This window comes from Crotalus tigris, unplaced genomic scaffold (assembly GCF_016545835.1).
Source record: "Crotalus tigris isolate CLP2741 ecotype Arizona unplaced genomic scaffold, ASM1654583v1 scf7180000018265.1456218, whole genome shotgun sequence".
NCBI lineage: Eukaryota > Metazoa > Chordata > Lepidosauria > Squamata > Viperidae > Crotalus > Crotalus tigris.
Window position 1 is genome coordinate 1,039,374 of NW_024096912.1, and position 23,841 is coordinate 1,063,214.

A 23,841-nucleotide genomic window follows, 5' to 3' on the forward strand; every position below is an offset into this window, starting at 1 on the left:
AGTGTGAAGAGATTGGAAAAATAGTCTAGATATAAAGTTGAATAGAAATGCAGTACTTAGTTAGGAAAACTAAACACCTTCCTACTACAGTATTCATCCTATGTATTTGTACTTCTACATGTTTGCTATTTTTATGGTGTTTTGATGTCTGCTGTTTTAAACCTTGTTGGTCACTTGCTATTATAATTGCAATTATTCTTACTGTTGCTATTTGCTTCCTGGATTTGCCCTTCCTCAGGGCAGTTTTTATTGCAGTAATTTGTGTGGGTCTGATTGGGTTGATGCTTGGAAATCTTATTAAATCAAGTAAACTGCAATTTTATCATACTGCAATGTCTGTTAGTCATATGGTGTTTAAAATTGTTACAATGGTTTCTTGGGGTACTATAAGCATGTGTGGGCTCATTACTTTACATAAATAAGACCGTGCTGCAGAGTGCTTTGGAATGGATTTTACACTAAAGCAGTGATGGCGAACCTTTTAGAGACCGAGTGCCCAAACTGCAACCCAAAACCCACTTATTTATTGTTGGGTGCCAGGTGGGTGTGGCCCATTGGGTGGGTGTGGCTGCAGTGGTAACAGCAGACTGGGTGGGACTAAAAAGTTCAATCAATCAATTCCAACTTTGCAAGATCTTTTTTTCCCGCGAGTTGAAATTGACTGATTGAACCTTTTTTTTTGTACATGGTGGTGGAGGCCTAAAGCGAAAAGGTTTTATAAAACCCAGCTGAAGGCCTAGGACTGGGGCAACAGCGCATATGCCCACAGAGAGGGATCTGAGTGCTGCCTCTGGCACCCGTGCCAGAGGTTCGCCACCAGTGCACTAAAGGTTTGGCTGGGTGGTAATAAAAATTAGTTAAATTCAAGAATAATGATCAAGGAGAAGTGCATACAATTGCAAGGTTCAGGGTGGGAAGGTATGAGTAAATTCTCCCAGCAGGTTTCTATGTATTCCCATTTTTCTATGGGAAAAATGATGGGCTAAGACTGTTAAGGTGGTACTACTCTCGTTGATAAGCATTCTGTCCTGAGAGTTTACATGTATAAATATGAGGGCAATTCAGAAATAAACCTCTGTTTGGTTACCAATGACAGAGACTCAGATACAGAACGTTTATTATACATATTAGAAAACTACATTACATTACTTTTTGACATAATCGCCATTCAAATTGAGGCACTTATCATAACGTCTTACAAGGTTTGAAATTCCTTGGTAGTAGTCACTAGGCACCAAATCCGGGCTATGGGGAAGAGGGGGTGATAAAAAACATCCCAGCGGAACTGCTTCAAAAGTTCTTGGATGCGTCTAGTGGTGTGCAGACGAGCATTATCATGAACCAACACCACACTGGAAGTGGTGCCATAGAAAATCCCACCAAATGTGAAGATGCCAAAGGAGTACTGCTAGTGAAGTTCATGGAGTGTGGTTCGACTATCCATCCAGAAGTCTACTGTGAAACATTACGAAAACTCAGACGAGCCATAACAAGTGTCGAGGCATGCTGACTTCTGGTTTATTTCTGAATTGCTCTTGTACAATGTATAAAAACAAAACAATGTTCTGTATGATGTGAAGAGTGTCACGGATGTATTAAAAAAATCAGATTTCACATAGAATGACAGCTAATATCTTGAACATTGTGAGACTTTTAGCTTTATTAACTATGATTAAGATTTCCATCTGTTGTATCTTCAGTTTTCTTGATTGCCTGTATATATTTTTTGTAGTGTACACATATTTCACATTATTCCTAAAAAAAAAAAATCTGCAGCTTTTCATTTCTTGGTTCAGAAATTGTACCCTCAAGAATCATTTCTAAATAAGATTTAACTGCTGTATATTAAACTATTATAGCTCACTTCCTTATTTTAGAAATTTATGCATAAAAAACCCAAAACCAATTTATGCATAAAAAACAAAAGCAATTATTTCCATATATCGACTGGGTTTTTTCAGGATTTTGCAAATGGTATTAAATATTTCATTATAAATAATATAATATATTCTGCTAATCCCTCTTATAAGGAATCCCCATTAAGTATGCATAGTTGATGTTAAAATAAAGGGATTAAGCTAATAGGTGATTCTACCAAGGTCTACATTTTAAAAATAAAGAAAGATGAAGAATGCAAAACGAATAGGCCACATAGTACATATTGATATTAAATAGGAGGTGTTTTTTTAAGTAATTTAGTTAAGATTTATTTTAAAATTTGGACATAAACATATGACCCCCAGGTTTTCATCAATTTGCGGAACAGATTTTATTATCAAGAAATTACTTATCAATGTAGATTATCTATGGACGATTATAATGAAATAGAACAAACATTTGTTTGTTGAATGGTTTGTGTAGAATTTTCAGATGTATACAGAGTCATGAAAATCTGCCTTGTTTTTGTTACTTTGTTTTATGATTTTGTATTGTATATTAGTTTTTCTAATTGTATTCAAATAAAAAATGACATACCTTTTAAAAAAATCAAAACTATACAATTTAAAAAAGGATAAAAATATAATCTAAAAGGCAGTGTTAAATCATACTGATTGGCTCTAAAGTACATTAGAAAATATATCTTTTACTCAATTAAATTATTTGAAACAAAGCTGCCATTACTTATTATTTCCATTACATGTTAAATCAGCTGACTGTAAAAACAGTTCAACAATGAAACCAATCATCCATTTCCACTCATTGGTTGTATCCCAAGAAAGCGGGCAACCATCTGTCAGAGGTGCTTTAATATGGATTAGTGCTCTAAGCAAGAGGTTTGATGGCTTAAATTGCTCCATTCAAGTAGATAATTGCATGATCTTCAATCAATTTCATTTCTCTTTTCATATTTTCACATTTTTCATGTCTGGGTTTCTTATAACATTTTCAAGCAGTATATTTTTAAATATTTGGGAGACAAATATTATGTATAATAATTTACTCTATCATTGTCTGCAGAATTAAAAAAGAATGATAAAACAGAGTACTTCATTTCCTTCATAATGTAAAATTCATGATATATGACGTTTCTTCAACTTTATACCACTGTTATGTCACCCATCCTGCATGCGTTTTCATACTACAGAGAAAACATTAATAATGAATAAATGAGTTTTAAAATTAAATTGTCTTTAAAAAAGAAAAAAGACTAACACATATACACATCTTTCCTAGTTGAATGCTGATCGATATAATACAGGAATAATAATAAACATATTATATAAAATTATAAAAGTAATAAGGATTATTGATAGTAATAAAAGAAAGACAAAACCCTCTGTAACAGTTATTGTAATTAATCTGTAGAAAATTTACCATGGCTTCAAATCCCAAATCATTCCAAATATTAACCCTAATTGGTCCTGGATCAAATATCCATATCGGTTTCTAAATACCATTTCTTATTAGTTGCTGATTGATTGAATACAATAAGCCCAAACTCCAAAGTCAATCTATTCCCCCCCCCAAACAGATTAGATCACTCCTCAATTAAATGTAACAAATCCATTTCCCACTCTCCTTCAAACCTCTTAAAAAAGACCCATTTGCCAATTATTTACCCAGAGAATTCTCTTATTACATAAAAGCAGAGGGTTGAGCTTCCAGGTGTATGAAGTTGATTCTCTTATTTCTAAGTCCATATTTCTCCAAATATTTTCTATAGTCTGTGTTGTTTCTGAGTCCATATTTAATATTTTGAAAACAAATTTGTTTTGTGGGTTTAAAGTATTCAGAACTGGTTTCTTCAGAATGTTTTCCAGTCTTTATGAATTCATCAAATGTTAGGGGGAAAAAAACAGCTAAAGATTGCATGTTGCTAGGCTGTCTCTCCCCCCCCCCCAAGCCTTCTCCTTCTCTCTGTAATCTGATATATTGTAGCTCAATGATGTAAATAAATAAAACAGGAATGAAGAAAAAGAACAGATAAGATATTTTCTATTTTTATCCAAAGACTTTTTGCAGGTTAATAAATTGCAGATTCGCTGCAGTGTATAGTCAATAATATATAATTCAAATATAAATCTTTTTCCACGCATCGCCCAGCCATTTCCGTGGCCTACTGGCCAAGAGCCCATGGCCCGGTACCGGGCCACGGCCCATAGATTGGGGACCTCTGCTGTATATAATCAGTTATCTGAATAAAAATACTTAAAATATATTATTGGGCCTAGTAAGACTTTGACATACTTTTATTTTAATATAACATGACATAAACCATACTGGACGAGCAGAGGAAACAATAAATCTCAGAAATAATTCTTTTTTCTGCTTGAGTCCTTAATATAGAGGATAGTAGGAGAAGACTGGTAGTGCTCATTGTAATAAATTATGTTCACACAATCTACTTTTCTCTTTATATTTGTTTTAAAAAATTCTGTTATCAAAAATTTTTGCATGAAAGAGCATGTAACATGGACTATATAACATATCTATTAAATTCACACACGTTTTTTGAAAAAGATGAAAAATATATATTTCCAGTTTCATGAATATAAATAACAACCAAGCCCAGTATTTTTGGTAATTTTGCCAATTTGTTTTTGTTTTGGCTTAATTATGTAAAAACGAACATACCTAATATGAACATTATCTTTTTCAAAGCGTTTACAAAAAAAGTTGCAATATTTAAGAAAATCACAATATGATTTACTTGTGTCTTTATTGCAAACATACCAGTAATAAAACATACCAGTTAATAAAACCAGTTCCTATCACAAATTTCAGTGCTTATAATTTTTAACAAAAATTTAGAAAAAAGAATCTACATATAAGCGGGTTCATTACAAAACCCAAAACTTGTAATGGTGCCTCATAAACGTTCTTTACGTGTTCCATTTACTGTGTTAAAATTTTGAATCATATGTTCATAATGCATATTCAAATCCTTTGATTTTTTTTCTGAAAGCATGGGAACATATGCAAAGAAATCCTTCTTGTTTTATTACAATAGTCACACCTTTTTAAAAACATCAATGTACAAACATAATTAAAAAAAACAAAAATTCATGAGCTTGACTAGACTGAGTAGATTTGTTGAAATTAGTCCCCTGATTTCAGCAAGTCAACTTTAAACATTATAGTTAGGTTTAATCCAATACAAATTTAAGGGGAAGCTGCCTTCTTATTGAACATTTGATTTTTATTAGTATCTTACTATTCTATTTTAAAAAGCAAGAAGCAGAGGTTATAATAACAATAATTCAGGAGTCTGTTGCAGTGGAAGTTGTATGAGTAAGATCCCCATAAAGGAATTATAAAAACAGTAAAGGCATAAATTCTGAAATACAAAATTATTTAGTGACATAACCAGCATTTGGCAGAAAATATTAAACAATAAAGGAAATGGCAGTGTTTTGTCAAAAACTGCTTTTCTTAATGGTGCAGACAGAAATTTTGTAGGAGAAATATGATATACAATCAAATGTAAAGTTTATTGAACGCACATTTAAGGCAGACATAAACATTTCATATCTAACAGTATCAAGTAACCTAAAAGATCTTGATATCTGAAGACTAATACTTCACTTCAGTATCTAAACTTAGCAATAATACACTGTGCACTTCAAAAATTGTTTATTATCTGATTCAATATATCATATTATCAGATCAGGTCTATTTAAAAAACATGAAAATTATTTGTACTACTGTGTTGCATTACAACATGTAGATATAAACATTCTACTGTGTTGCATTACTACATGTAGAAATATTAGTAACACAGAAACATTTTACTACAGTTAAGAGTAACATATTACAGGTAGTTCTTGTTTTATGACCATTCAATTACTATGGTGCTGAAAAGATGAGTTTAAGACCATGAGCTCATTGCAACACTCTACAATCATGGATTAAAATTCAGGCCCTCGGCAATAACCCCCCTCCATCATCTATTTTTCCCCAATCTATTACTTTTTGATCATCCTACACAATGGCACCTTCGGTAGCAGGGTAGGGACTGAAGTAGAAGCCCAGAACCTTCAGCAGTCTCAGCCAGCTATCACCTCCTACAAGCCTCTATTTTAGCCCCAGGACTTTCTAATCTTCCCCAAGTTTCATGAGGATGGGCGCACTATTTGAAGAATGGCAAAAGTCCCATTCTTAAGATGCTTCAGACACCTCATTCTCCAAATCGTGTGCGCCATTCTTTCTCCAAGCCACTTATCCCGTTCTAGTGACTCTTCAAAATCTTCTGGTCTTCCCCAGGTCTTGCAAGAATGGATGTACTATTTGGAGAAGGAATGGCTTACCAGTGCTGCTTTGCAGGGTGGCCAAAAGGGGGCAGATCAGGAAGAAATAGGCAGATGAGGAGAGATGCACGGCCCTGCAGTCATAAAGCATTGCTTGGCCTGGTGAGATAGCTGAGGCTTCTCAAGATGCAGCCCCATTGTGTCAAGCTACTGGACTGGGATGGGGAAGTTGAGGATTCCAGCACATTTGTACCACACTGGAGCTGTTCCCAACTTACATGCAGCCTGCACCAGGCCTCCTATTCTCTGTGGTAAATGAGACAGTGTCTGCTTAACAACCCATAATTCAGGATTGCTGAGATTTCGGTTACTAAGTGATATCACGTGACATATCGTTTTATGGCTGCGTCACTTAGCAACTGAAATTCTGATCCCAACTGTGGTTGTTAAGACAAGAGGTTACTGCAAGAGAAGTTTAAACATTTATTCTTGATATCTTAATTTTTTCAATTATTCATGTATACGAGAACCACTAATTCAAAAAAATTATCAAATGTAAATATTTAAACTTCTCTTGCAGTAAATTTTTGAAATTATTCATATGTATGAAAAGCATGAGAGCCAATCTGGTGAAGTGGTTAAGGCATCAGGCTAGAAACTGAGAGAAGTGAGTTCTAGTTCTACCTTAAGCATTAAGGTAGACCATAAAGCATAAAGCCAGCTGGTGATCTTGGGCTAGTCGCTTTCTCTCAGCCCTGGGAAGGAAGCAATGGCTTTCTAAAAAACCTTGTCAAGAAAACTGCAGGGGCTTGTTCAGGCAGTCTCCAAGAATTGGACATGATTGAATGGTAAAAAGAAAGAGAAGCAAACTTTCTAATTCATTGGGAGCAATTTCCTAATAAGAATTTATAACCTATCACATAATACATATAAACTATCAGCATAAGATGATAGTCACATTTTGGTACTCCAGTTTTTTATTGGTATTAAAACAGTAGAGAAATATAAATAGGATGAATTAATAAAAAAGTACTAAACAATAACACTGAGGATATTAATATAGTGGAGATGCCCTTACCAGCTCTTGGGTTTACAGAGAATTTTACTACAAAAATGTAATTGTTCCAGTATATTTTATAAAGTAAACGTAAGTATTCTGCTCCCATATAGAAAAGCTATTTGCACAAATCTTTATAAAAAGCAGGGAATTTCAAAATGGCAAGTACAGCTTGTAAAATGTCATTAATGATTGAATTCAGGTTTAATTTCACTATCAGATATGTAGTTAGTATGCTGACTAAATTCATTCAATATTACATATCTAGAAAGGAGAAGTTTGTCCACATAGAATAGTGGTGTCAAACTGCCAGCCCGTGGGCCGGATGCATCATCCAGGAGCCGCACCCACCCCATTGCTGGCAATGGCAAAACTGTCCCAATACGTTACGCAATGTCACATGACATTGTGAGTTTGACATGTATGACATAGAACACGCAATACCCTGTAAGACTGGAGAGAGCAAGAACAAGAAAAAGGGAGAACAAGTGTGGGTGAGAACATAAATTGGTAAATACAAAAAAACTTTGCATTACCATAACTAACAATGCATTTTAAATATTTAAAGCTTTTGAGAAAAATACTCCAAAATCAATATTACAAAAATCAAGTCCCTATTTTCAGATCTGTGAACAGAAAAACTATCATTGTAACAGTTGTCATATAAACAAATACAAAATACTTCATATCATACAATCTACTATATCTAATAGATCAAAAATTCATATTTCAATATTTAGGAAACCCTACAAATGAGGATAACATTTTTTACTGTCAACTTCTTTCAATGCAAGCAGTCAAACTTAATAAAAATCTTGTGAGCTAAGCACATATCTTGATGCTCAAGAGCGTATTTAAATGTGTAGAACTGGAACAAACTAATCATCAATGTGGTAATGAACTGGTGAAACTTCAAATTAATGTCACGTTATACTATGGAACCATCTTTGCTTTGTGCTGGTATCATCACAGGAATAGCTCCCATTCTACTTAGATTAGGTGCAGCTACCTTTGGTGGATCAAAGTACTGATTCTGAGAGGGAGTACGTTCAAAGTCTTCACTCGGCACTTTATTGTATTGAGTTTTGGTAAAACCATCCATATTAGACGGAGACATTGAGCCCAAAGATGATCGATTACTCCCTATATAGCTGCGGGCTGTTGAGGCACGACTCTTTGGAGGAGGGACATCCTCTCTAAAAATGAAACATATTTAAGAATTCACTTAAGAATCTTTAGAAACACTAAACACCCATCAGCACTATTTATTTAATGAAGAGTACTAACACTGCCATAATAGCAGACATCTCATTTTCTCTGTCACAATGTTTCTAAAACTTGGCAACTTTAATATGAGTGAACTTTAACTTCCATAACTCCCAGCCACTGATTTATTCTATCCTTATTTTTTAGATTATTTTTGTCAAATAAATCTATGTAACATAAACTATTTTTCTCATTTATTCTAAGCTATATTCCTTGAGCCTAAATAAATGTAAATAAAAAAATGTATGACAATCTAAGATGCATTTTATTTATTTACTATTAATTTATTTGTTTAATTTATCTGCTACCGACTACCCTGACAATTTAAGAAAATTAGTGTCTCTCAAGTTGCAGTTTCACTGTCAAAAGAAAAAAAAATCACGGGTAGGGAATAAAGGAAATGAAGAAAAGGGGAAAAATGTAACTTCTTGAAGAACAGAAAGAATATACTAATATATATTATATTATGTTATTTTTTTATTTAAAAGCATTAATATTTATATACAAAATTGTACATCAATTATTTCCTTTTCTTGCTCTACTAAAAATAACAATTTATGACGTTTGTTGTTTTAGTCAACAAAATGGCTTTGAAGAACTGCTTTTCAATGTTAGGGCAAATATCAGTATCTATTCAGTATTCTATTGGCTTATAAAGCCAGAATGTGCTTATTAGGTTTTCTGGCTGATATTGTTTCACCAAAACAAATACAAACATTTATCGACTATTGCGTCTAAAATGTGTCAACTTTTTTGGTTGATTAAATATTCTTTTAGATTTAAAAATTTTTTTAGAATAATTAATATATCTATTATTATTGCTACTAAATTTCTTTATATTGAATTACACTCAATAGTTTCTACCTTTTAATCAGGTTTAATTTTTCACACATTCTAACATTTATTTTGTCATTTATAAAACAAATAAAATCTTGCTAGCCCCATTACAATATTTTCCCACTTTATTTTATAAACTTGTGAATTTTGTATAACCACAACAAATCATATGAACCCTTTTTTCAAGCAAAAGATTTTCCAGACACTTCCACTTTTATTTAGCTGCTATTTTTGTAGATAAATCAATAGTACTAGAAGTTAACATTTTTAGAAATGAAATGTTGAAGTAATATTCAGTTAATCAAAATGTGCACCTGATATCATGATGTACTTCTTTTTCATATTTTGTGTCTCTTCGTTTCTTATAGTAACAGAAAATGAAAAAAGCCACTAAGCCGAGTGCCAGAAGAGTCCCTATAACTGCTCCAGCAATAGTACCAGCTCTATCTATAGCTAAAATACAAAAAACAAATTATGTCAGGCAGCAGAAATTAATTTTTACATTTTAATGACAAATGTTTAGCTAATATCGATTTTTATTACTTCACTGTTGCCTGTTGACTAATACTTACGGGGTGTAATAGTCAGTATGACAGAACATCCATCTCTGCCGACCTTATTGTAAGCCAAACATGTGTAAGTACCAGAATAAGTCTGAGAGGCATTTTTCACAAATAAGTCACCTGTATTGTCATCTGTAAATATTTAAGGTATTTGTTAGGTTTTTTCTTGCAACAATATATAGAATAAAAAACAATGTTATTTCATGTATTTTATTACTTAAACATACCTTATTTTATTGAGCTAAGTCTACTGCTAATACTATTAGTATTATTTTGGGAATGAGGATAGATAAAAGCCCTTCTACTAATGCCTGTGCATATAAGCATTTCTACAGATGAACACTTTTTCTACTATGATCAGTTACTAATTAATAAAAAATCATACACATTTTAAGAGAGAGATAAGATTTCTGATGAAGAAACTAAAAGACTGTTATCACCTTACAAAATTATTAATGTGTGAATTCTTCAAACAAGAAAATTCATAATACAAGTTAAGTTCATTCAATGCATTACTTTTCTGATTGCTAGATCAACCATGTCTTTTGCAAGGCTACTCCTCCCTGTCCAAACATTCTGAGGTAAGTCTAGAATGGATAAGTACTACCAAAAAGACTTCATAAAATATTATAATTACCTCAAGAGACTTAGAAGAATTATCTCATTTAAAGTTTTAAAAAAAATCTAAAGATTCTTACGCAAGGGTGTGCAAATTCACTGAATTAAGGAGTTGAAGCAAAGCAACTTATTAAAGATGGCAGATTCCAAACTGTGTTTTTGACTGGCTTCCAATTTGGAACAAAACAAATGTTCTATCCTGAACATTAACCCTTCCAAAAGAGTATGGACAACAGTAAGCAGTGGAGAACAATGCCATAGCTTTATTTCCTTCAGCTAAATTTTAGTCTATTTTCCCTTTTGAACTAGCTTTAAAAAACTCTGATGATATATCACTGAGAAATATTTTGGACAGTTACATGGTAAAATAAACAAAATGTTTTTCCTTTTATTTCAAAGTTATATCTAAAATTAATTTAGCATTTGAAGGCAGTAAAGGTAGACGTAATAGTCCTGTCAATGAAAAATATATTAATAACATGAAAGCATACCTGGTAATGCTGTTGCTGGAAGTTCTTGTGAGCCAGTTGTTTTTTTCCAGGAGTAAAGTATGGTGGGAGAACCTTCTTGGGATTTACATTTCAAAGTAAGATCACTTCCAATCACCTGTGATCCCTCAACGTGGCATTTAGTTTTCATCGGTTTTTCTAACAAATAAATATTCTAATATAAGTTTTAATGATGATTAAATTAACTGGCATTAGCTTGTATACCCAGGAATATTTTGTATAATCAGGAGATTTTAGCAGTAGCGATTTACCAACAGTATGAGACCAAATCCAGAACAATATCACATATTTGTATATTAACCCTAAAACCATAACCTTTTCTCGGTTCACAATAATCCTGTTATGTGCCTCCTTAGCTCAAACATGTATTTTCCTGGACTGTTATGTTAATCTGCGAGCCAAGGAAAAGTTTCCCACTTTAGGAGATAACAACCTATAATCCTGCTGAAATACTGTGTCACTTCAGATCATAACAGCTGACCATTCCAAGCTACTACTATTCTACAAGTCTTTGATCTGCAATATCAAAGTAAATTATATGTATTATAGATATATAATTTCTAATTATATGAATTATCATGATGACAGTATGTCACAACCAGTGGGTATTGGCTTAGGTTAAATTAGATCACGATTTAAACTCCCTTGGTCATGGAAGCCAATTGGTTGACTTTAGACCAGTTAATCTCTTGTCAGTGGTTCTCAATCTTTTCTTCACCATGGACCCCTTTAAATACCTTTTGTGGCCACAGGCCACCAAGACTTAACTCAAGATTGCATCAAGCCTTTGCAGACCCCCTGTGACATCACAGCCCCCCAGCAGTTCATAGACCACTTTTCTAGGATAAAAGTGAAGAGTGCACTTTGTATGTCAATTTGAACTACTAGAGTAAATGAATGAAATAATGAATATGTTAGAATAATGAATGACAATCTTAATAAGTGGAAGACCAACAAGTTACAAACTGAAACATATTAATCCCTCAATTTCTCTTTTTAGTTCTATGTACTAGTTCTCTTCTGTAAGTTTATTTTTAATTGATTCAACCTAGTGCTTTTATTCTGAAACATGTATGTTTACAAATAAACTGCTTAGCTACAAAACTTAGAATCTGAAGAGACATCACAAATTTTGTAGGGGAAAATTTGAAAGTTAAATATAGTTTCATCTTAGTAGATCAAACTATATTTCTACTAAAAACAAAAAACAGAAATTTCAAGCAGCATAATTATGTAACATAGCTGCTTGCTAGGAAAGATTGGGATATGTGTAACTCTGTTATGTGTAACATAATCCAGAGAATTTTACTAGAAAGTCAAATATTGTAGTATGAGCAGTATGACAGATGCCAATCATAAATTTATATTATGCAACACAACAAAAGTATAATTCACATATCATTTGCATTGCATATGTATCATCGTACCTCATTTTTCCTGTTTTTAATTTCCCAAGGTCATGGGAACATAATTCAAAAGATTTGAACTTTAAAAGGTAACACATTGAAATTTATGAGAATTTTAAAAATATGCTAATTTTAAAAGAAAAGTAACCAAACTATTGCTGAGTATCCAACAGTGCATTTTATTTTTTACATTACACTGCACTTTCTATGTATTAAATATTCATATTTAATATTCAAACAGAGCTATACAAAAAAGGCTAACCATAAATACCTTACCAAGTACTATCAAACGGACTCTGTGAGTTTGAACACTAGGAAGTTTCTTCACTTTACATTGGTATAAGCCATCATCTTCTGTTTTTAAATTTAAGATATCAATGCTTGCATTTCCAGATGCTGGATTTTGCTTAGCAAACTGTACTCGTCCCACCATACGATAGGTATCATAAACTTTGCCTACATTATATATAATAACCTGAATGGGAAAAAAAGAAAAGGTTAAGTTACAATAGTGTTTAAAATTTGTGAACTCTTTTGACTTTCCCATATTTCTGCATAAATATGGCCTAAAACATGATCTGTTCGCCACACAAGTTCTAAAATTAGATAGAGCGCCCTGTCAAAAATATACTTGTTAATTAGTGATTGAAGATTGGTCCAAAGCTACATATTTCTGGGTGAGCAAAAATATGTGAATATCTAGGATTATCAATTCATTTGAAGGAGAAATGTCAAGCGTTTTAATCAATAGAAGATTTCAGCGGTGAGCATGGGAGGTCCTGCATAATTTAAAGAACAAAGTAATTCTGGATATTCACTATCAAAGTCTGATACGCATAACAGGGTGGCATCTCCACAAGACTTGCATCATGCTTGGTATCCAACTGAGAGCAAATCCAAGTGATTTTATCTGCTAGATGCCCGGAGAATTCCTCCATATGGTCCTACAGGTTGATTTTCAGGCCACCCTTTCCAATGAGAGTCCAGATAACTCTAAATAGAGCCACTGTTTAGGTGGCATTCAGTGGATGCAATAAAGGCAGAGAAGTATTGACACTTGGCCATTCTTACTGCCATAAGGTAAACCTTAACAGTGGCCTTAACATGTGTTTAGTCAAATTCATTCTTTGTTTCTTTCCAATGGCACTCTAGAGTCTCTTGAACCTTTTCAGCTTATTATGTTTTTGACTCATTTGTTTAATTGACTCATTTGTTTTTTTTTTTACCTACTTTTAGAACTTGTGTGGAGAATACATTTTAAGCCACTGTATGTCTTAGCAATAAATAATCTGTTCAATATACTTCTCTAAAGTGCCCTAGAAAAAGATACAGTATTCTCATTAAGAATTTAACTTACAGTGCATACAAAGACTAAATTCCAAATAAGTATTATATCCGTGCAATGTCTTCTACTTACTGGCTCTTCCCCTTTTGGTGGCAAAAGACTCCATTCAATTTCAACTGTGTCTTCATCTGGTGGAGTGAGAGTATATGTGCACAGCAGTGTAACTTTATCTCCTTGAGCTTTTGTGATCGATTTCTGTTCTGTTGTTATTGTTATACCTTCAGTTAGATCTAGGTAAAGTATTGTGAAATCAAGTATATTAGATTCAATATCTTAAAGGTTAAAGACAACATCTTAAAAATACATGTGTCATTGAAACATTTTTACAATTATTTTTAGATAACTAGAGGAATCAATTGACTTTATAATCCTCATTTGCACATTATGCTCAAAAGGAGTATGTATTTTTATAGAAAAGACTATTACGAGTGAAAGAGTGAAAGAAAGAGGGAGGGAGGGAGGGAGGAAGAGTGGATGGGTGAATTAATGTGGATCATGTTGGGCACCACAATGTTCAAACTCCCAAAGCCACTCAGGTTTTTTTGGATGAAACCAAAGCCTATTATGCCACATCCAGACTCCCACATGATCAGACAAGATGTCTGCGACATCACTGACGCAGTCAGGACTGAAGATATAAAGTTGAGTATAATCAGCACACTGATGATACATTACAAATTGTCAGATGACCTTACCGAGCACCTCACATGGATGTTAAATAGAAAGCAAGAATCCAGTCTGTGGAACCCCATAAAGCAGAGGGCATAGGCTGGACTTCCTCTCAACACTGACTGGAACCAGCCACAGAGAAAGGAAGAGAATCAACCAGGGTGGATAATAATCGGTTTTAAAAAAAATCAGATTTTTTAAATTTAAATTTAATTTTTTTGATTTTTAGCAAATTTATATTAATAAAATGCTTTTGGAGTAAAAATCTATTTAAATATAGTTTTCTATTTAAGATATATTAATAATTTATTCAGCATGAAATGGAGCTTAAGTTATTAGCATGAGGCTCTATATATTCTGCAATATTTACATTTTTGATAAACTCATTCAATGAATCCAAGCTTTGTAAGCTGAGTTAACAATGCACTGATGCATTCATACAATTTCACAGTAACCATGAGATAAATCATAAAACAAAGTTCAGGAATATTCTTTTATCCTATTGTTTTGCAAAACTATGTACACTACAAACTGTACGATTGTTTGAAGAAAAATGCATCTGTATCAGGCTCTAAGTGTTTTAATTAAATAAAAGAATTTGAGTAGTTCTCCAAATACTGTGTTTCTCTGAAAGTAAGACCCAGTCTTATATTATTTTTGCTTCCAAAAGAGACATTAGGTCTTATTTTGGGGGGATGTCTTATATTTTTTGTGATACCTGCTTCGCCTCACGGTGGCGGCAGCAACAGCCCTGTCCAGCAGGCACCCACATGGCTACCGGTCCACTTCTGCTGCGGCCGCTCACGGCAGGAGGCCACATGGCACATCGTGCTGCTGCCACGAGGCAAGACTGGTGTGGGAAGGGGTGGAGCTGCCCCATGTGCCCCGTACCTATTTACTTCAAAGCCCCACCAGCCAGGCCATTTCTTGCTTGGTGACCTTCCCTTTCATTCCCTTCCCGAGCTGCTCTGCCATGCTATGGAGGATGGGTGGGGTAGGCCTGGTCCAACTCCGCTGTTTTGGAGCCAGGGGGGAGTGACAGTGAAAGGCTCCGCTGCTGCTGTTTGCTACTGGAGGGGCTTTCTTCACACTTCACCCCACAGATTACCTGCCCGGCAGCAGCCGCCTTCTCCTCCACCAACTCTCCCATGGCTTGCACTGTGACCGGGCAACACAAGCCTCCCCAGCCGCTTTCCACCAGGCCTCCATCGCCACCACTGGAGAGAACTGAGAACAGGGAGGGGAGCAGCTCTGCGCAGCGATGCAGAGCAGAGAAGAGCACTTGCTTCCCATCCTGCATTGCCCCGCGTCTCCCTTCTCTGTTCTGGAAATGGCAGTCCCATTTCCTGCCACTTCTCCTCCCGGCGCTGCTATAGTTTGGCTCCTCTCTCTTCCTGAAAGCATTTCTTCACTAACATGCTTTCTAGCTCTGGCACATTTCTCTCCTGCTGCAGGGAAACGGAGTTTGTGGACTAAAAAAAACTTTAGTCAGAGCTTCCAATTTCTCATGAAAAAAAAATCTCGTGAGAAGTTAGAAGGTCTGACTGACGTTTTTTTAGTCCCACATTTCTTGATAATTATGGGATTCATACCTTACACTATATGCTCTAACCACACTTGCTGTGAATCAATCAGTAGGTACACCTTTATTGCTACGTTCAGACCTCCTCGGTATCATCTGTTCATGTGTTTCTGTTACTCTTTTTATCCAGGTCTATCCTCATCTATCATTATTTTTGACCTGCTATCCTATTCTTCCTTCATTGGGATTTGGGTAGCCTCTCCTTCCTGAGAACTAACGCTACTTGTTAGCATGAACACTTCAGTGTTAGCATGCACCCTGTTCCAATTATTTTGTTCTGTGAAACTGGCAGACCTTGATATCACATCCTTCCTTGTTCCATCTGAAAATCTATATCCCTTGGAACCTGGCTCAAATCCTACAAACCCATGTTTCCTGACCTTTTTCTGTCCTTTCCTTCGGTGCCTTTGGGGATATGTACCCAGGCATAACTGCCAAATGCCCTTAGGTGAGCTAATGAAGGTTTTCTTCCATATAACATGTAATATGGAGTTTCATTGATAGCAACACTCCATACCCTGTTCACTAAATAATTGGCTGTTTTTATGGCTTCTCCCCAGTATGTGTTACTCATTGCTGAATCTGCCAGCAGTGAGTCCTTCATGGTCTGCAATATACCATTTCTTCTTTCAGCCACTCCATTTTCTGCTGGTGTGTAAATGTTTCTACATCTATGCATTATGCCTAAATTTCTCAGCCATCTTGGGAAATTATCAGACATGAACTCTGTTCCCGTCTGTTTGCAACTGGCGATACTTTATGGCATACCTTCTCTCTATAAAGTTCACCCACTGCCTGAACTGTTGAAGAACTTCAATTTTGCTCTTTATTAAATAGTAGAACCCATAGCTGATGTAGTTATCTACTAAGACTAGTACGTACCTAGCTCCTCCTAGAGAGGGCACCATAGGACCAATTAAATCAGCGTGCACTAACTGCAAACCCGTTTGTTTGCCTAATGCTTTTCTTACTTATAGATACACACTAGACTTTGACTCCCTGCAAATAGCGCAATCCAAATATGTGTTGCATTGTTTAATTCGTAGTCCCTCAGCTAGATCTGGCATTCTCTGCAGCACTTTAAAACTTCCATGTCCTAACCTTCTGTGTAATAAATGTACACAATTATCATGCTTGGGAGTGTTCATGAGCGTTCGTGCACAATCTTCCTGCTGCTTCCTTAGTACATATCAATTATCCTGTTTAACACCTTGTGCACAAATCCTCCCACCTTTCCTTATGGTATATTGACCCTTTGCAAACATTACTTCATACCCCCATTTTATCCAAGCTTAAAATACTAAGTAAATTATGGTCTAATTCTGGCACATATAACACATTATCCAAAGTTTCCCCAATACCAAGTACATAAACTTTATCTTCCCCTTTAATCACGAACTGTTGTCCATTATCCAAGCTAACAAATGCGTGCTTAGCTGGTCTCAAACTGGAAAACATTTGTGGGTTATTTGCAATATGCTGACTCGCCCCACTGTCCAACAACCAAGTGGTTTTTTTCTGTTAAAGTTGCTGCCAGGGAAAATGTCGGTTGTATAACTCTATGACCTTATCTCGCTGCTCCTCTGTTTCTCCTCTTAGGGCAGCATCTCTGGAGATGCTCTGTAGAACCACACGTGAAGCAGCGTTTCACCATGCAAACGTTCTTGGCTGCTCTGCTGACATCTTTGGACGTTGTAGTTCTATTCGAGGCTTGGTCTGTGCCCTCTCTGCTGCCTTTCCAGATGTTACTGTTCCTCCTCCAGCAACCGGCCAGTCAAATAACTCATGGTTAAGTCCTTCTCCTGCGTGGACTTTAAACTAGTCACTAGGTTGTCCCATGAATTGTCCAATGAACTGAGCACCACATACACCTTACGTGACTCAGTAAAAGTCATCCCTCTTTTCTCTAATTCTAGGAATGTCTTTCTCATTCACTTCAAACCCGTAGACATGCTCTCTTCCAACTTCAGCTGTACTTTATATAGCTTTCTTGTCAGCATTACTTTGCTGCTCACAGTCTGTCTCATGTACACACTGCGTAAAGCTTCCCAGCACTCTTTAGCACAGGGCTTTTCAACCTTTTCACCCATTGTACCACTTTTAGGATATGGCAATATCCGAGTACCACCAGGCGCCTAGCAAGGTGTCAAAAACTTGATGATCAAAAATAAAAAAGTAAAAAAGTGATGAAGTACAGGTAGTCCTTGACTTACAACAGTTCGCTTAGTAACTGTTTGAAGTTACAATGGCACTGAAAAAAGTGTCCCCCAAGGCACAGCCAAGCAAGACACCTGCCTGCCTGCCCGGCCGGCGGCGCTCTTCCTCCTGTCCAAGGTTTTCATTGTTGTGAGCATTTCTGTTGAGGATTGGGGGTAGGGGTGGGATGTTGTTTGGTTTTTATTCCCCCCATCTGCTGGGTGGTTGCAGCAGGTTTTGGTTACTTCATAAGACCCTGGGACACTAACTGTCATAAATATGAATCAGTTGCCAAGCAATCACCTGGAGATGCTGCAACATTCCAGCTGATCGGCGCTTCTTCTGGGCTCAGCAGAAGCGACAGGATCAGCGACGAGCTCCAGCTGGAGCCTGGCGCTGATCCTGGCGCTTCCACTCAGCCCCGACAACCCTGCAGCTCCAGCCATCTCTCGCTCAGGCTTGTGCAGTGCTGCCACTGGTTCAGCTCATTCCCCTCCCCTGCTACTTTTCTAGGATGGTGGCGTACCACCTGCCAGGGACCAATGTACTACAGGTGGTACCCGTACCACTGGTTGAAAAGCCTTGCGTTAGCAGACTAGAGACCCTTCATCAGTTGGCTATCCTCCAAACACAGGATTATAGTGGCCAATGCTTTCTCATTCTTTCTCTGGTCCCCATCATCCAGGGCTACAAGTGGATCAATAATTATCATCTACAACTCCTCCCTTCCTCAGGTACATCTCCATTTTCAGAATCCAGGAGAGATAGTTGGTCTCATTCAAACGAGATACTACGAAACCTCCTCCCATTATGCTGACCGAAGCCATGTTGCCTGCTTCTTCAAACCACCACAAACCACAAGCCTTAACTCCTCTGGCTCTGGGTCAAACTCTCACTGGATTTCTCCTTACTTTGGACTCATAACCTGTCAGAGCATGCAGTCTTATTGTGCTGAGATAACCCAGAAGTAAATACAGAAAACAGTGGTCTATATTAAATGGTGGTTTATATTATACTATCTACAATATACACTAGGAACAAAATACATACACATGGTAGTACAGCAAACTCAAACACACAGTAGTTACAGCAGAAAATGGATGAGAGAGAGACACTCCAGCAAGAGCCTTCCCTTTTATATTCAGGCTCTTAAAGAGACAGATACACACCCTGAGTCATTCCTATCATTGCATCATCCACCTTACATTACATCAGCTGGTTAGCCTTTAAATCATTACCCTGACAAGATCCATCATGGCAGCACCTGTTAGTGGGCATTCACTCACCTGCTGCCCGCCATGTCCCCCACCTTACTGCCACATCACCAGCTGTCCCATTAAAGTGTATGGGACTGTCAGTGAGTCAATAGCAGGTCAGAGGAGGAGTCACTGTGGGACAGAGATGACAGTTACTCTTTAAAAATTATGATTTAAATCGAGTTGATTTAAATCAAGCCTTTTTACTAGTGTTTTAAATCATGATTTAAATTGACTTGATTTAAATCAAATCCATCCTGGAATCAACACAATACTACGGTGTTCAACTGAAATACAATCAGATCAAAAACCTCAGGTACTCTCTTATTTCACATGGTGATCAAGGCTTCAGTTAGATTGTGTAGCAGACCTCCTGGACAACTCTAAGCTCCTTCTGAAACCCAAGCAAGTCAATTTCATGATAGAATACATGTCAACACATGGTTTAAAGAGGGGGAAAATATTTTGGAGGCATTTGAAGAAAACACCAAAGTTTGCTTGTGTTCCTTCATATATATTATCAATAAAAAGTCCAAAATCATTTAATATTTTAAAATACAATTACCTCTATTTACAGGTAGTCCTCAATTTACTATGACATTTATTTCATTCAAACTAACAGCAGCACTGAAAAAAGTGATTTACAACCATTCCTCGCACTTACAGAGCCTTGATGGCAGTGGTTAGAAAGTAGTATTGCATGCTAATTCTGCCACAGCCTGGAGTTCTATCCTGTCAGGCTCAAGGCTGAATCAGCCTTCTATCCTTCTGAGATTGATAAAATGAGGACCCAGATTGTTGGGCAATATGCTGATATTGTAATCCACTCAGAGTGCTGCAAAGCACTATGGAGCAGTATATAAGTGCTATTGCTACAACCATCACAGCATCCATTAGAGACCTATCAGCCTGACGCAGGAGTAGGCAACCTTGGCTCTTTTATAACTCGTGGACTTCAACTCCCAGCATGGCTGGCTCAGGAATTCTGGGAGTTGAAGTCCACGAGTCATAAAAAAGCCAAGGTTGCCTACCCCTGGCCTGACCTCAATACCTGGGAAGATTCTGGAAAATATAATCAAACAACGAATCAGCAAATACCTAAAGGCAAACAAAGTCATTACTAAAAGCCAACATGGGTTTGTCAAAAACAGATCACGCCAGACAAATCTTATTGCATTCTTTGACCAAGTGACAAAATTAGTGGATCAGAGGAATGCGGTGGATATAATGAGATGCAGCTGCAAGCTGCAGGGCCCCTGTCCAGGTCTAGGCCTTCGCTGAGGGAATGCCCCCCCAAGGTTGAAAGGGAGACCTTTGATTGGATTTAGGAACAGGCGAGTTAGGTGAGAAAGTCCGCAAGGGTTTTGGAGCCACGTGGTCGTCAAAATGGCAACTGCGACTCAGGTTGCTCACCCCCTCCGGCTCCACGGAGTATAGAACTCACCCAGCCTGATGATCCTTCCCGGGGAGGAATGGAGCCAAAGAAGGTCCTGCAGCTGGTCGTCAGTGGCCGAGAGACGTCATGAGGCCGTCCAAGGCCTCCACACACCCAACCAGCTCTTTAAGGCTGTCGGAGCTGCAGCCACGAGGTTCAACCGCCAGAAGGGAGTTGAGTCCTCCCCACAGCCTCCAAAAGGTGAGAGCAAGTAAATCCGAGGCCCCTGAGGCCTCCACAAGCCGGCAAGCCCCGACGCCGGGAGAGTTGGAGAGGGGGAAGCGGGGTGGGGGTGGGGGTGGGAGAAGGCAAACCAAACAAAGGAAACTCGGAAAGCCTTCCTTTCCTCAACAAGGGAGGGGGATTTAGAAGCCAAACGGAGTCCTCCGTCTGGAAAGCTGAGTCCCAGTGGGAATCAGTAAAGTTTGGTCCTCTAGAGGAGCGTTGGTCCCAACGCTGCTCAGAGGACTCAGAAGGAAGGAAAGTTTCTAGTCTAATAATGAAATGGATAATCCACTAATAGGTACCTATCTGTCTGTGAGCCAAACCTGCAGTTCTGTTCAGGGCCAGATCAAGTTGAAAACTGGGGCAAGTTTGGCTGACTTGATCTGATTGGGCAGGAGGATTAAGTTAACCCATTAGTGGATTATCCATCTCCAGTGCTGGAGAAAAATGTGGGTTAGACAGCATCACCACCAGATGGATCCGTAGCTAGCTGACTGGCCATACTCAGCGTGTGGTCCTCAATGGAACCGCATCTACATGGAGGGAAGTGTGTAGTGGGGTGCCCCAAGGCTCTGTTCTGGCCCAGTGCTCTTCAACATCTTCATCAACGATTTGGACAAGGGGATAGATGGGGAAATCATCAAATTTGCAGACGACACCAAGCTGGCAGGAATAGCCAATACTCCAGAAGACAGGCTTAGGATACAGGAGGATCTGGACAGACTTGAACACTGGGTGCTACCTAACAAATGAAATTCAGTGGTGAAAAAAGCAAGGTTCTACATTTAGGCAAGAAAAACCAAATGCACAAGTACAGCATAGGTGGCACCATGCTCAATAATAGTAACTGTGAGAGGGACCTCGGAGTCCTAGTAGACAATCACCTAAATATGAGCCAGCAGTGTGCTGCAGCTGCCAAAAAGGCCAACACAGTGCTGGGCTGCATTAACAGAGGGATTGAATCAAGATCACTTTACAATGCCTTGATAAGGCCACACTTGGAATACTGCATCCAGTTTTGGTCACCATGATGTAAAAAAAATGTTGCGACTCTAGAAAGAGTACAGAGAAGAGCAACAAAGATGATTAGGGGACTGGAGGCTAAAGCATATAAGGAAAGGCTGCTGGAGTTGGGTTATATCTAGTTTAATGAAGAGAAGGATGAGAGGGGATATGATAGCAGTATTCCAATATCTCAGGGGCTGCCACAAAGAAGAGGAGTCAAGCTATTTTCAAAGGAGCCTGAAGGCAGGACAAGAAGCAACGGATGGAAGCTAATTAAGGAGAGACATAACCTAGAACTAAGGAGAAACTTCCTGACATAACAATTAACCAGTGGAACAACCTGCCTCCAGAAGCAGTAAATGCTCCAACACTGGAAGTTTTTAAGAAGAGACTGGACAGCCATTTGTCTGAAATGGTATAGGGTTTCTTGCCTGAGCAGGGGGTTGGACTAGATGGCCTCCAAGGTCCCTTCCAACTTTATTATTATTATTATTATTATTGATCATCGCATAGTCAGCCAGATGTTCAGACTGGGTTTGGCATTTTGTCTACCTATCGAGTCCTTATCCAGGACCTGGGATAGGCAGATGTGAATGTTTGATGGTATTACAGATATCGTCGCAGGATGGAAGCAGTTCCTAGTAAGGCCGCCTTTTGCAATTGACTAATAGCGAATTTGTCAATGCCAATGATGTTCAAGTGATGCTCCAGTTGTTTTGGGATTGACCCAAGGAGCCTATTACTATTGGTATTACCCTTGCTTGCTTTTGCCACAGTCTTTCTATTTCTATTTGTAGGTCTTTGTATTTTGTTATCTTCTCCAGTTCTTTCTCTTCTATTCTGCTATCTCCAGGCACTGCCACGTCCACTATCCAGACTTTTTTGTCTTTCTTATCGACAATTGTTAAGTCTGGGGTGTTATGTTGCAGGTGCTTGTCTGTTTGAATTCTGAAGTCCCAGAGCAGTTTAATTTTATCATTTTCTATGACTTTCTCTATTTTATGATCCCACCAGTTTTTGCTTACAGGCAAATGATATTTTTTGCAGATCTTCCAATGCACCATTGTTGCTACTTTGTCATGCCGCTGCTTGTAATCAGTCTGTGCAATCTTCTTGCAACAGCTTACCAAGTGGTCCACTGTTTCTTCAGCTTCTTTGCATAGGCGGCACTTACTGTCTGTTGCTGTCTTCTCAATTTTGACTTTGTATGCATTTGTCCTTAAGGCTTGGTCTTGTGCAGCCAGAATTAGTCCCTCGGTCTCTTTCTTCAATTTTCCTGCTCTTAGCCATTGCCAGGTCTTGTTATTATCTGCTTTCCCAGCTATTTTTTTTAAATGTATTGGCCATGTAGTGCTTTGTCTTCCCATGTCTCTATTCTGTTCTTCATTTGGTCTTTCTTGTAGAATTACTACTACTACTACTACTACTACTACTACTACTACTACTACTACTACTACTACTACTACTATCCTCATAATTATGTGAACAAAATTTGGATGCTTGGCACCTGGCATGTATTTATAATGGTTGTAGCATCTCAGAGTCATGTTATCACCATTTGCGACCTTTCCAGGTGGCTTCCAAACAAGCAAAATCAAGGAGGAAGTACTGATTAACAACTGCATGATTCACTTACCAATTGCAACATCCATGGCAAAAAAAGTCGTAAAATTGGGTGGGACAC

The 23,841-nt window shown here is 37.4% G+C and overlaps 1 protein-coding gene across 2 annotated transcripts in view; it reads right to left on the reverse strand.

Annotated features, from left to right (window-relative positions):
• Window positions 1-1,640: 1,640 nt before the first annotated feature.
• CXADR (CXADR Ig-like cell adhesion molecule) overlaps window positions 1,641-23,841 on the reverse strand; it is a 30,342-nt gene continuing 8,141 nt past the window's right edge. The window contains exons 2-8 of one of the 2 annotated variants that reach the window (XM_039349361.1): window positions 13,862-14,019; window positions 12,721-12,919; window positions 11,021-11,176; window positions 9,921-10,043; window positions 9,663-9,801; window positions 8,255-8,441; window positions 1,641-3,079 (exon numbers count right to left, since the gene is read on the reverse strand). In XM_039349361.1, coding sequence (XP_039205295.1) covers window positions 3,038-3,079; window positions 8,255-8,441; window positions 9,663-9,801; window positions 9,921-10,043; window positions 11,021-11,176; window positions 12,721-12,919; window positions 13,862-14,019 — 1,004 coding nt within the window. In that variant the 3' untranslated portion in view covers window positions 1,641-3,037. Of the gene's footprint in view, window positions 3,080-4,643; window positions 8,442-9,662; window positions 9,802-9,920; window positions 10,044-11,020; window positions 11,177-12,720; window positions 12,920-13,861; window positions 14,020-23,841 lie in introns of those variants that run through there. The other variant, XM_039349360.1, reaches the window with a different exon arrangement.